This window comes from Schistocerca cancellata, chromosome 9 (genome assembly GCF_023864275.1).
Source record: "Schistocerca cancellata isolate TAMUIC-IGC-003103 chromosome 9, iqSchCanc2.1, whole genome shotgun sequence".
NCBI lineage: Eukaryota > Metazoa > Arthropoda > Insecta > Orthoptera > Acrididae > Schistocerca > Schistocerca cancellata.
This window is the reverse complement of record NC_064634.1, coordinates 254,430,024-254,444,194: the sequence shown is the minus strand read 5'-3', so window position 1 is coordinate 254,444,194 and position 14,171 is coordinate 254,430,024. Positions and strand designations below refer to the sequence as shown.

General features: G+C 38.5%; 1 protein-coding gene across 1 annotated transcript in view; it reads left to right on the top strand.

The window, feature by feature from the left end:
• LOC126100651 (odorant receptor Or2-like) overlaps positions 1-13,410 on the top strand; it is a 44,647-nt gene extending 31,237 nt beyond the window's left edge. The window contains exons 3-5 of the mRNA XM_049911277.1: positions 4,223-4,324; positions 5,538-5,693; positions 12,316-13,410. Of these exons, the coding sequence (XP_049767234.1) occupies positions 4,223-4,324; positions 5,538-5,693; positions 12,316-12,381 (324 nt within the window). The 3' untranslated portion in view covers positions 12,382-13,410. The remainder of the gene's footprint in view (positions 1-4,222; positions 4,325-5,537; positions 5,694-12,315) is intronic.
• The last annotated feature ends 761 nt before the right edge of the window (positions 13,411-14,171 follow it).

Genomic DNA, 14,171 nt, shown 5'->3' with positions numbered 1-14,171 from the left:
GAAAGCTCTGTCTGAACGTGATTAATCTAACTGAAATATTCACGTATCACCCGGTCTTTTCCCCATACATCCTGCTCTTGTGACTGTTGAACAGATTATTCGCTATTATAGCTCAAATTCATTACAGAACTCAGCTTGTCTTGCTCCTCTCTCATTTCTTGTTCCAAACCCACATTCTCCTGTAACCTTTTCTTCTACTCCTTCTCGTACAACTGCATTCCAGTCCCCCATGACTATTAGACTCTCATCTCCCTTTGCGTATTGTATTTCCCTTTCAATATCCTCATATACTTTCTCCATCTCTTCATCTTTAGCTTGCGACGTCGGCATGAATACCAGAACTATCATCGTCGGTGTTGGTTTGCTGTCGATTCTGATCACAACAGCCCTGTCACTAAACTGTTCACAGTAACACACTCTCTGCCCTATCTTCCTATTCACATCGAATCCTATTCCCGTTGTACCATTTACCGCTTCTGTTTATATTACCCTATACTCATCTGACCAGAAATCCTTGCCTTCTTTCCATTTCTCTTCACTACCCCTACTGTATCTAGACTGAGCCTTTGCATTTCCCTTTTCAGATTTTGCAGCTTCCCTATGATGTTCAACCTCGTGACATTCCACACTCAGAGTCGTAGAACGTTGTCCTTTAGTTGGTTATTTCATCTTTTTCTCATGCTAACTTCTGCCTTGCCAATTCCCTCCCGGAAATCCGAATGGGGTTCCGGAATCTTATGCCAATGGAGAGATCACCATGACACACAGGCTACATGTCCAGTGGATGCACGTTATGTGTCATTAACACAGTGGTTTCCATTGTCTTCTGCATTCCCATGCCGTTGATCATTGCTAATTGGTCCGTTTTTTGGGGCGGTTTCCACGCCCAAGGACAAGAGAGTGCCCTAAACGTCTGTCCGCTCCTCCGCCCTCTTTGACGAGGCCGTTGGCAGAATGAGGGTGACTTCTTATGCCGAAAGTCTTCGGCCGCCAGTGCTGATTACTAATAAAAAGTTAGGCAGTAGTACGTCTCGAAGTTGGGACCGATGAAGTTTTGATTACTAATCAAAGACGCTGCGACTTTCTTTTACCTCATGTTTTTCGTTATTGCTCAACTGTATTTGATCGGGGCGGACGTCCCATGACACCCGTTGAAGGTCATCGTTGATCCATTCACTCAGTTACAGTGCCGGCGTCTAGACCACGGCTACTACTACTGTTACTTTGTGGAAGACAGAGTACAACAAATTTCTGGTCTGTCGTAACCGCACTCTTACTAATTATTTGACCAAGATATGAAAGCTCTTAAAATACGAAATTCCAGTTCCCTGTACTCAATGTTAAATTCGCTGCCCCCAGTCGCACGAATACTTCCCTTAATCTTTGTGTGCGCTGTTCCAAGTTATTCGCATAAACAATCCCATCAAGATATATCAGGCATTTCAGTGGTTTCAATCCTCTGAGAACTCTAATCGCTGAAATGCCGTAGGTGCGTTCTTAAATCCTAAAAGTAAACTCTTATGTTGATAATGACCTCATGGTGAAGTAAATGCTGTTTTTGGTTGCGCTTCTGGAGAGGCTTCTTAGCTGATGGTAGCCACTCCTTGACTCCATCGTTGAAAAACAGTTGCACTGGCCCAAACAGTCTATAATTTCTGTCATTTCCGGCAAAGAGTAGGCATCCGCTATAGTCTCGGCATTCAGATGTCAATAATCACAACAAAACCTATACTTCTGTGATTCATCCACTGATTTCTTAGTCACGACGACAGTTCCAGCCCCCCATAGGCTATTAATCTCCTTAGTAATCCTACCCTGCTGATCGATAAATTGTTCCAGAATTGGCTGCATGTAACTCACAGCTCCGTATGGTTTTCGGTAAATAAGTGATTCATTTCCTTTTCGGTACTGCGTAATATGCGTTGCTGGCAATGGCATTTACGGGAGAAACAAATCTCTAATTGCTAAAGTAAGCTTTCAATCCGATCGCTGTCACGTCCCTTTAGGTGCTTTCCCTTCTCTCGCAATGCTCGGGCTTCACCATGACTTTCGGCACGTACACTAAACGTTTCCAAGGGTGCCGACGTTGAAAGGCTTCCATCCTCTTTCGATTAGGTGCTCCTGTGTCAGCTATTTCTACAGCTCGCCTTGCCAGCTTGCCTAGGAATATGCCGAGCTGCGTTGTGTTTTGCAAAGCATAACATTTGCCCACGCCTGCAACTAACTCTGCTGTAATCTACTTCCTACTTTGATAGTTTCTGGCCGAATATGGCCTGTACAACGATTCAAATGCCCGTAAAAGGAAATCGTGGTGTCGACGCCACTAAATTTGGACTATGGAGCAATGAAAGAATGTCGTTTGAATGGACGAGCCGTTTCATGCCGTGTTGGCCGAGTTTACAGCCCAACACATGGAGGGGGTTGGAAGATGAGTTAGGCAACCATACAGAGGTGGAGAAGGTAGACAGTTATACCTGAAGATAGTGTCCACATAATGGTTCCTGGTCGGTGTTTGAATCTAGTGATCGATTTTAAAATCACATAAAGGGATGTACACTAGAAACCACCGTAGAGAGTATCTGACATTTTCTACTGTTTTTCTTGTCGTGAGGGACGAAGTTCTGTTAAGTGCAGCGTTTGTAAATGTTATGAGTTCTAGATATTTAATTTTTGTGTAGTATAATATAGCTACTTTGAGGACACTGCTAAATGTTCTGTTACAAAGTTTTATGTTGAATAAAATTATGTTTATTTTTAGAATTGAACACATAACAGGTGTACAATCAAGTCACATGTTTTCAGTCGTGCCTTGATATGGAATAGTTCTTCCATGTAACACGTGATATTCGAAAATTATCAGAGCTTCTTTAATTTCTTAACAATTTTCCCTGTCTTGAAAATGGAACTTTGTGTTGGTTACCAAGAGCTTGTATTTCAAAATGTTTTTCATTTGTAGTTGGTTTCTGGTAATAATTCTACTTAATTAAATTTCACTTACTAATTGTTGGTGTGTAACTGAGCAATAATGTAAAACGTAGACTATTAAGCACATTATTGACAAGATTTTCTCGATCGCAACAATCTCAAATCTCACTAGATTATTTCTTTCTACGTAGTTGACCATGTTGATCTTGCAACACTTTTTCACATTTGAGAAAACCTTATTTTACCGAAATAATTACTGTAATTTCACAAAATGATTTTAGCACACATAAAGTACATGCTACCATTTTAAAATGGTGTACGGAAATATATATAATTCCCATTCTAATGCTGTCTAGACGTGAAAGTCTAAAAAGTATTCCAACACTCACTCCTAATTTTTTGCATGTGATTCAGAAATGGAAATAGTACTGTGAATAACGTGGGCAGCCTACCCTGGCAGCTTCCTTTTTCATGACAATGGCTGTTCACTAACTTTGATGGTAAAGTGGGTATTTTTGGTTAACTTCTCTGGCACACAATTCAGCACATGCACTATAGTTCATATTCTTCGCTGTGTGTGACTCAGTGACTAATGTGGGCACATAAATCCTTTTAAGATTTTGAAGATGTAATGGGCCTATAAATAGGCGAGGGCGAGATGGGGAGTAACTGTTCTGCTGCTAAGCGGGTTATCTTTATCCCAAGCATTGGTGACAGCTCCTTTTAGACTCTTATGTACGTATTAGACATTAACAGCCCTCTCAGTTTACAGACTGACGATTTCGACATAATATTTTTCACTAGTAATAGTACTTGATGTGTGTTTTGTTATGCTGATACCAAAATTATTTTTTGATGTGGCGTTAACTAGCGATAGTTTATTATCTTCTCCTTTTCAAGAGCTGTCTAATTAAACTTGAAGAACACTTCCTTATGATTATGCGTAGAGAATAAAAGTTATGATTGTTAACTATACAGGAAATTATTGCTTCTTTGCATACTACCATGTAAGGCAAATCTCTTTCCGATATGTTTGAAGGAAAATACAATTTTAATGGTATTCACTGTAAGTGGGACATCCTGTATAACGAAGATCTCTACATCAACAGGCCAGCGCGAAACATTGGCAACTCGAGGCTGATTTTTCCCATAACTTTGCATTTTTTACGTGTGTACTCACGCTTACTACCTGCCCACGTTAGTGACGGTATACACAACTGAGTCTAATAGATACAGTAGTTGGCAATATTATGCAACTTCTTTTGATGTGTGATTCCCATGATTTATTTTTTCACAGAGCTCTGACATCACTGCAGTAATTAAATGCCTCGTTTTTCTTCCCATTCTGGGAGGCCAGGTTTATCTTTATTGCTGGGCTGCTCACCAAGTAAAAGATCAGGTGAGAATACGTCACATTAAACTCTATTCTATTAATTTTTACTTTCGAGTTTTTTCTTGTTTTCCTTCGCAGACTTCCCACGTATTTTGTGTGTAATCGTTTCTTTACCCTGCCGTTTCTGGTACTTCAACAAAACTGTTAGTGGTTAATGCAGATAGAAATCTGAGTGGAATCATTTTTCTCTAGGGAAAGACTTGAACACTTTCCTTCTAGGTCTTCATATTGAACACGAATACATTACACCCATTGGATATAGCGGAAGACATGAAAATCATTGAAGATCATATATTTTGTTTTCAACGTTATTGTTAAATTCCACATATTTCAAAATGCAGAAAACTCATAACCCATTTACTGGCTTAAGAGACACGAAGTTAAAAAAAAATAGCTTCAATGGTGTGACTAGGCTGATTCAATAAATAGTTTTGTCAACTGAACCTCTGCTCAGCTATTTAGAAAGTCTTTACATTTATGAACTGTGAGACCTGAAAACGTACTATCACTTCCTCTTTTAGATATACTTAGTTCAATCAAATCATATTGATAGTCTCCCCCTACAGTTTTATTAGACTGCCATTGTTTGCAGGTGGAGTTTCCCTCCACGTCAAGATGCAAAAAAGTTGTTCCTCTTTTCCTTTCGGTATACATTCAGTAATAGGATGAATTTCATAAATAAATAAATCAGAATTCATACAAACGGTCATCAACACTTACTTACTGTTTGTCAGTAAAACAAAAGGAAACACACTGATGCTGGTGTGACATAATCAAAACATTACATGAGTGAAGAGGAGCAAAGAAGAAACTCTGTATTTCTCGAAGCAATATCTTCAAAAGAAAATTTATTGTTCAAGAAAACACAGACGTACGTAGTAAGCTTTTCTAAACTAAACATACATAAAGATAAAAGTATGACTATTGTGACGTATTTACACAAAAGTGGACTTAAGTTCACTACTCGGCGCCGTCTGTTCTCCGATGAACCTGACTTATTAATTACTAACAATGTAACTAGTCAGCAAGTGCTCACTACTCACAATCCCTTGTTTCTGTAATAGAAGAGTTTGCAGTTGTTGCCATATATTTTGTCAGCGAGGTCTATTGGGTTTTTTGGTAACCATCTATAAAGCGGAAAGGCTGCCCTATAGCAGTAGAAGAACCACGAGTAGAGAGGGATGTACAGGTATCAGTGCTGTGGTTCCGATGTCAACAGGCGGAGGCGGTTTCGACTGCAGCGTATAGCTGCTCGTGGGTGGATGCGGGAACGAGCTTCAAGCGCGCCCTCAGGATTCTCATCTACCGCGCCCAGAAACCACTCATTCTCACTGCCGGACATGTCTGCCCGATCAACAGGGAAGCCTTTCTTTCGGTCAGTACGTACGCACTGTTGTTGCAATGCATACTTGCCTTTTCCAACAAGGCAATTTCTTGGCATCAGTTTCCCTTTATTTGGTTGTGATTATTGGCCAAATCTCTGTAAGTCTCATATAAGTAGCTGACTTCTTCCGTAATACAAATTTCAAGTTATGGATAACTCTGAGAATTGCATGCAAAGTCCAAATTATATCTGCATCTGTACACAAATTTATCAGCTGCCCACACAAATATTCCGAAATTCCCTTCTCAATAGTTCGTTTCGATACTCGGTAACACTGGTTTCGACACCTGTACTGAGTGATTGAGTAGGGAATGCACTCTTTTCAGTTTCACAATACAGCTGCTACGTTTTGTGCCTATTTAGTTTGTGTGAAACACGTAGACTTTTGGCCACTAATCCAGTAAAAGAAACTTTGTACAGGAAGTGATTGCTCTGTTAAATTATTAGTTAAAAATCTAATTTACTTATTGGCAATTTTACCAGAGGCTTTAACATTGTTTTGCTCTTAGAATGCTACTGTAAGTGGTCCACGTAAGAGAGCAAAGTGAAGATGTTTCGATCTTCCAGTGAATGACTGCATTTTTATTGTAGTAATACATTTGTTTTTCAGCACAATCCCTTTCTACAATGAAGGATTTGTCAATCGTTTTTCCACTATATCTGTCTCATCCTTGATGTGCGTTTTTTTCTTAAGAAATATATAGGACAAAACAGTTGATTATTTCGAATAAGATTTCAGCAATAACTTAAATAACCAACGATCTGCAATAACAGTGCGCTTGCGCGAGAAGGGGCACAGCATCAAAAGCCCTTAAGAATTAAAAAAAACATATTTTGAATGTATTACAGGAACCAGAAATTTTTAGAAATAAAAATAAAAACGAAAACGTACAGTTCACGTTGAATAACTAGTCGGAATTAAAGCACCATAGCATTCTGGCTAGTTTTGATTGTTTGTGTGATTAGGTGTTAGTAAGTAATAAAATTCTATATTATTCTCGCTTATGAAGATAGCGACCCAGCGGTCCTAGTCGCACTGTCCACATGGATAGCTTCTGTTCCGCCAGTCAGCTAGCCTTTCGTTGTCTTTCGTGCACCGAGCTGCCCTGGTGTCACACCGGTAAGACACTTCCACCTGATACTTTCCACATAGTAATTTGCATACTGCCGTGACTGATAATGTTCGTAGTGACAATTTTTTATCACTAATCCGGCACCTTTTTAAAGACTTTTAGCGTCCTCTCAACATAAAATATTTTCTTTTTTTATTAGTTGCGCGCAAATTTTCAACAATGGAGTATGTCTTCTTTACCTTTCGCCTGCTATAGTATTGACAAAATTCTCTGGATACTAAATTTTGACTAGGGGTAGTCGGTATGCCTTATCTTTTAACCTTGTGAGTATATTTTAGAAATTCCTTTATTAACTTTAATATCCATAAAATGTGGTGACATTGTGCTTCGATTTTTACCCTGTATTTAACACAGCTTTTTCCTTGTGACTGAGTTTTCTGCCTGGTTCCCAAATTGTAAAATACAGTGGAATAGTGTATTAGATTTCATGTCTGCCAATTTTTTTTCCGATATTGCACCCAGATACGGTATTCTGCAAAACATAGAGGGTTCCTTTGTCTCCTCGCCTGGACTAAGCGTTATAAAATCTGCTTCTGATCCACTATGAGAGGAAAGATTCTTCTCCTTCAATATACTGCTACTTAACTGAGGTAACACATTTTGGATCGTAACCGTTTTGATACGCTGTATACTGTATTTCATATTCAGCCCCTTGAACTTCATTGGTAAGGGTACTTCATACATACGGTTTAACATGGCTCGGAATGCTGAGAATTTAAATTTCTTTGGATTACATGACTGCCTCTGTATATAAAAAAAATTTTTTTTTTCACGCAGGTAAATTTTAAAGAATGGAGCACGTCTTCTTTTTCTCATCATAGTATTGACGAGATTCTCTGAAGAGTAAATTCGGACTAGGAGCTATGGGTATTCCTATGATGTTTTAACGTTGTGATTATATTTTACACAATCCTCTATTAGTTTTAGTATCCACAAAACGTTGTGATACTATAATTTGCTTTTAACCGTGTAGGTTGCAACTGATGATACGGCTTTAAACCGCGAAACCGGTTGTGTTTTAATAAACAACAATTCACCAGCTGTTAGCGGAGCTCTACCTAACATCATACTTCTAAGTTACTCATGTTGACAGTTGTTCTTGATTAGAATTCTAGAATATTTGCTTCCTTCTCTGTGGTGAAGGAATTTCGATAAAACTCTGTTTAATAATACCACTTAAGTGGGGCTGTTATAACTAATATTACCATTGGTATCATGCAGTGTTGGCATTGATTGTGTCATGCCACTGGTCTCTTTTACATACGATCAGTATCGCTTTGGATTTTCTGGCAGATTTTGAGGAAGAATTTCATTGTGGAAGCTGTTAAAAGCATCTCACATTGAAGTCCGTACTTCAGCCAAACATCTGGTATCTTGGAGATTTCATGTTTCTTTTAAATTTGACATGCTTTATTCGTTGTTTCTTCACCAGCGTTCTGTTTTGTGCAACATGGGGTCAGTACCATATTTTATTAATTTATTAGGCATAGATCTCTCAACTGCCTTAGATACTAATTCTCTGATTGTGAGGCACCTCTTGTGCTCACTTACATACTTCGTTAGGAAGGGTTGGTGACTATCTCTTACGAAGACATCAATCGAATTTTTATGTGTTTTTATAAAGAAATTTACTTTGCGCTTACTTTTGGTAGAGTTGAAGTAGCGGTAGTCAGCCTGGCTGCAATGATCTTGTGGTCGCTGTTCCCTATATCCGTCATGCCGCTGTCTATTTGCTCAGTATTATTTGCTGCCAAGAAGTCAAGTACGTTTTCGCAACCATTTACACTTCGAGTGGGCTCCTGAACTAACTGCTCAAAATAATTTTCGGGGAAAGCATTTAGTACAATTTCTTATGATGTTTTGTACCTACCACAGGCTTTGAACATGCATTTCCACTAACATATCGAGGGTAGATTGGAGTCACCACGAACTACAACTGTATGAGTGAGGCATCTACTTCAGACGACACTCAAGTTGTTTTTGGCCTGTTCACCAACTCAATTGTCTGAGCGGGAGGTCGATAAAATGAACCAATTATAGTGTAACCTCTACCCTTACTATCTACTTCTGTTTCCCTATAAATTAAACTATTTCTAACAACAGCAGACATGCAACCACCAAATGTATTTAATTTACTCTTTCTGACCACAGGTAAGTCCTTTGTAAGAATTTCGGCTGAACTTACCCTCGTCTTTACTCAGCTTTCGGTACCTACAATTCAGCTTCAGTGATTTCTGTTGGCGCTTAGAACTCCGGTTCTCCCCTACACAGCTATGGCAATTTACAACTGAAATACCGACTATTGCTAACTCTACCCTCGCCCTGTGTTCGCCCTGATTAGAGTACTCTGGTATGTGGTTCTGCTGAGACAAGACAGGTTGCTGACTCAAGTACTTAGATCCGAAGCTGATCCAGTGATGGAAGCATGTAATCTAATTAAAAATGTGCAACTAACACAGAACAGTAAATGAGACTTACCTTAAGCCATAGATTCGATTGGTAGTCGACTCCCAGCGCTGCAGTCAAGCTAAATATTATGTCTCGTCTGACTTGGTTTTCCAAGCCATACCAAAGACTTTTGAAACTGCTCTCATTTTCATCTGAAATCTCTACACCAACCTGCCACCGAGTTGTAACTGCGATACGGGACCCCATAATGATGGCTGTTAGCAATAGACCGTTCGGTTATATGTTTATGTACACCATTTACTTCTACCATGACATGCTATAGTAACGCTAGTGGCACTTTGTGTGCCCCCCCCCCCCAATTCCGTGTCACGCAGCTGGTAGCAGTATATTATTCAGTTGTTCCCATTGTCATATCATTACACCAACGACTAAACTTCCATGTGTCCTGTTACAATACATTTTCTAACGCGAGCCTGAATCCATTCATTCTCTGTCTGCCAGAGTTACCCTTTGAGATGCACAACGGTAATAACTGATTGGCGTAATCTGATATCTCTGATAGCCATGTGCTACGATCATTCAAGCGGCTCATGGCCCATGAGAAGGGGCAAATTAGTTTTGATCATGCAGTTACGTACGTCACAACTGGCGTCGCCAGGTCTACACCATGACACAGCGCTATGTATCTCTGTCTCCCCTCCTCTTGCGCCATTTTTAATTGGACTGGTTGTAGGGCTCTTGCATAAGAAAGGATATTGTAGTCAGTTCTCTAACTCGCCCAAGGAAGTCGTTCCTCGGCCCACAACCGACAGGCAACTGTCATAAGTAATAGCTCTACGGAAGCGTAATATGCACTTCCCAAACATTATATTTGGATGTAAGGTGCAATTGCGTATTTGCTCTATTATTGAGTAGTTTACTGAAAAATATTTAGATTCATGGTCCAGCCCCTAAGACAGTCAATGATGTCAGATTTGTGCAAATTACGGAGTCGTCCCTTACTGTATATCGATACTGTACTTTCCTAAGAGGTTGTTTCCAATCCCAAAGAAAGCAGGTGTTGACAAATGTGAAAATTACCGAACTATCAGTTTAATAAGTCACGACTGCAAAATACTAACGCGAATTCTTTACAGACGAATGGAAAAACTGGTAGAAACTGACCTCGGGGAATATCAGTTTGGATTCCGTAGAAATGTTGGAACACGTGACGCAATACTGACCCTACGACTTATCTTAGAAGAAAGATTAAGGAGAGGCAAACCTACGTTTCTAGCATTTGTAGACTTAGAGAAAGCTTTTGACAATGTTGACTGGAATACTCTCTTTCAAATTCTGGAGGGGGCAGGGATAAAATACAGGGAGCGAAAGGCTATTTACAACTTGTACAGAAACCAGATGGCAGTTATAAGAGTCGAGGGGCGTGAAAGGGAAGCAGTGGTTGAGAAGGGAGTGAAACAGGGTTGTAGCCTCTCCCCGATCTTATTCAATCTGTATATTGAGTAAGCAGTAAAGGAAACAAACGAAAAGTTCGGAGTAGGTATTAAAATCCATGGAGAAGAAATAAAAACTTCGAGGTTTGCAGATGACATTGTAATTCTGTCAGAGACAGCAAAGGACTTGGAAGAGCAGTTGAACGGAATGGACAGTGTCTTGAAAGAAAGGTATAAGATGAACATCAACAAAAGCAAAACGAGGATAATGGAATGTAGTCGAATTAAATCGGGTGATGCTGAGGGAATTAGATTAGGAAATGAGACACTTAAAGTAGTAAAGGAGTTTTGCTATTTGGGGAGAGCAAAATAACTGCTGATGACCGAAGTAGAGAGGATATAAAATGTAGACTGGCAATGGCAAGGAAAGCGTTTCTGAAGAAGAGAAATTTGTTAACATCGAGTATATATTTAAGTGTCAGGAAGTCGTTTCTGAAAGTATTTGTATGGAGTGTAGCCATGTATGGAAGTGAAACATGGACCGTAAATAGTTTGGACAAGAAGAGAATAGAAGCTTTCGAAATGTGGTGCTACAGAAGAATGCTGAAGATTAGATGGGTAGACCACATAACTAATGAGGAAGTATTGAATAGGATTGGGGAGAAGAGAAGTTTGTGGCACAACTTGACCAGAAGAAGGGGTCGGTTGGTAGGACATGTTCTGAGGCATCAAGGGATCACCAATTTAGTATTGGAGGGCAGCGTGGAGGGTAAAAATCGTAGAGGGAGACCAAGAGATGAATACACTAAGCAGATTCAGAAGGACGTAGGCTGCAGTAGGTACTGGGAGATGAAGAAGGTTTCACAGGATAGAGTAGCGTGGAGAGCTGCATCAAACCAGTGTCAGGACTGAAGATCACAACAACAACAACAACAACAACAAGAGGTTGTTGGACATATTTTGAAAAGAGCAAAATATACAGTGAGATTATAGTTAATGGACTTGCAGTGTTTGTCAGATCCATTAGCTCGCAATATATCTTGCTAGTTCCACTACTTGTTGCAAGGTGTTTGAGAGTACATAATACTGCTTATTATCTAGCAGTCTCAGAACGTGAAAGCTCCATTTCTGTAACGTATCTCAAAACTTGCTTCTGACCTGATAAACATGATGAATCGTATATCATCCAAACATTGCAAGCTCTAATGAACATCCTTTTTAATATTTTGTAAACATTACTTGATACTTACTTGGGTTCTTTTGCTGATTTCCGTGATCATATTACTGCGTATGGGCCAAAACAAGAAGAAATGGAATAGAAAGTGCATACCTTAATAGCTATTAGTACTTTTTCATATTTGCTACTGTGAAACATACGTCTACTGAACAAGTGCTCATTGCTCTTAAGGTAAGCGTTGTAGAGCCCATGATCACTAGACTGTTTTCTTGTTTTGGTATAAAGAACCTGCCTCCTAAGTTGTTTATGTAGTAGTATATTACTAGTAATTTTTTTGAGTTCTCTAACTTCGAGGAGTCACTGGTTTGTCTATCTGTCATTTGATTTATAACAAATGCGGTTTATCATGTTTACTGATTTCCTGTGTTAATTCTCTCATTTTTTGCCTCCATTCCTTGCAGATGGTGAATGCCTCATACTCATACTACGCACTACTGGGTCAAATGAACAAGCGCTCTGTGGACTGAAGAGCAATGGGTATTGATGTCCATAGTTTGCTACTTGTAGTATTGTTTTCTGAGCCTACCTTTCAGATAAAGATTGTTTAGAAGAAAGTACAATCGTAAAGCAGTTTTCTGATGTTACTCCAATTACCAAAAGATCTCAAATATCAAAACTGCTGTAGCACTGCAAATGTACACATATAGCCTTAGATCAATGATAAATGTCAATTATGATTCATTGACAGTTGTTTATTCCTTTCTTTTCCAAATAATTCAGTACTTACCAGCTACATTTCCTTAAGGTTAAGCTGGAGAAACAAATATGTTTAGAAATATAGACAAAAATTTTGTGAGAATCATGAACATCTGAATTGAGTACCATATTTTGCTGGGGGGGGGGGGGGGGAGGTGGAAGATAAAGTGAAAGTTCTTTCTTCTGAACTATCTTTCGTATTTGTTGCTTTATTTAGCACTGGCTCTATTTTCGTTAGCTTACCTCAAGTTCAGATTTTGTCATATGAAGTCACATATTTCAAACTGAGTAGATTATTAATCACTCCATTAGCTTTATTTTATTTGTGTAGTAGATAGAACTTTCCCAATGTTACAGTTATATTATTATTGAAAACTATGTAAAGAGTTAAAAATCTGATACATTCATTTTGTGAACTGTAACAGAATATTTTCCAATAAGACATTAATTTAATGTTTACAATTTGCCATTGTCTTGTTACATCACAAGTTATTTGAATTCTAAATTAAGTAGGGTGCTGATTGAAGAATTTCGTAGACTCTCAAATTGTAAAATTCTGTCTCTCTGTAGAAGATACAGAATTTTTTCGGAAGCAGTAGTTCCACATTTACATTTTATATTTTTTTTTTTTTTGTTTAAGTTGATAGTGCTTGAATCTTATTATATAAAATAAACTGTTTCCTCGAGTTTATCGTATCTTTTTAGACAGTGCTAAATCATTTTTGCTACCGACCACCACCGTAAATCTTCCTTAACAGCTGAGAGTCAAGAAGTTTATAAACTGCTGTAAATCTACCATTCTTTGATCGCAAGAAGTATTCAAATATCATTTGATAACGACGTTTGATCTCTAAGTTTATGTTTTGAAGAAATTAAAATATATTATAGTACTTATGGGAAAACATTATACAAGACAAAAAGGACAGATTATTCATTCTTTACTTTCTAACATGTCCTGTCTTATCATAAATTTTGATAAGGCATTATACAATTCTGCTAATGCAGACTGATCTGACATGTCCATTACCAGTGCCAACTAGCTGTCAAATGAAATACAAAAGATCAGAATGAAGGTAATAGAATTCACATTGATGGTCTTGATAAGAATGTGTTTTTCTCATAGGCATATTATTTAGATGTTTCAAAAGCTTTTGATAATATTGAGTGTAAGATAGTACTAAATAATTTAGAAGCATTAGGAATTGAAGGTGTAACTAATGACTAGTTTCACTCATATTTTGCAGATAGGTTACTAAGGGCAGAGATAACCCAACCCTCAGATAAGGGTAAACATTAAGCTAAACACTTACCAGAAGCAAAATGCATTACTATAGGCGTTCCTCAACGTAGTATATTAGGAACAGTTCTTTCCTAACATTAATCATTGACTTTTGCAATAGTGTAAGTCATATGGAAGGATATTCTCTCTGCTGAGGACGGCATTACTGTAGTTACTGAGGAAACATGATATCTTCTTGAAAGGAAAGCAATTGAAGCCCTCAATAAAGTTTAAAGTTGGTCATTAAGCAATAAAGTGGCACTGAACAAACAGAAACAAATG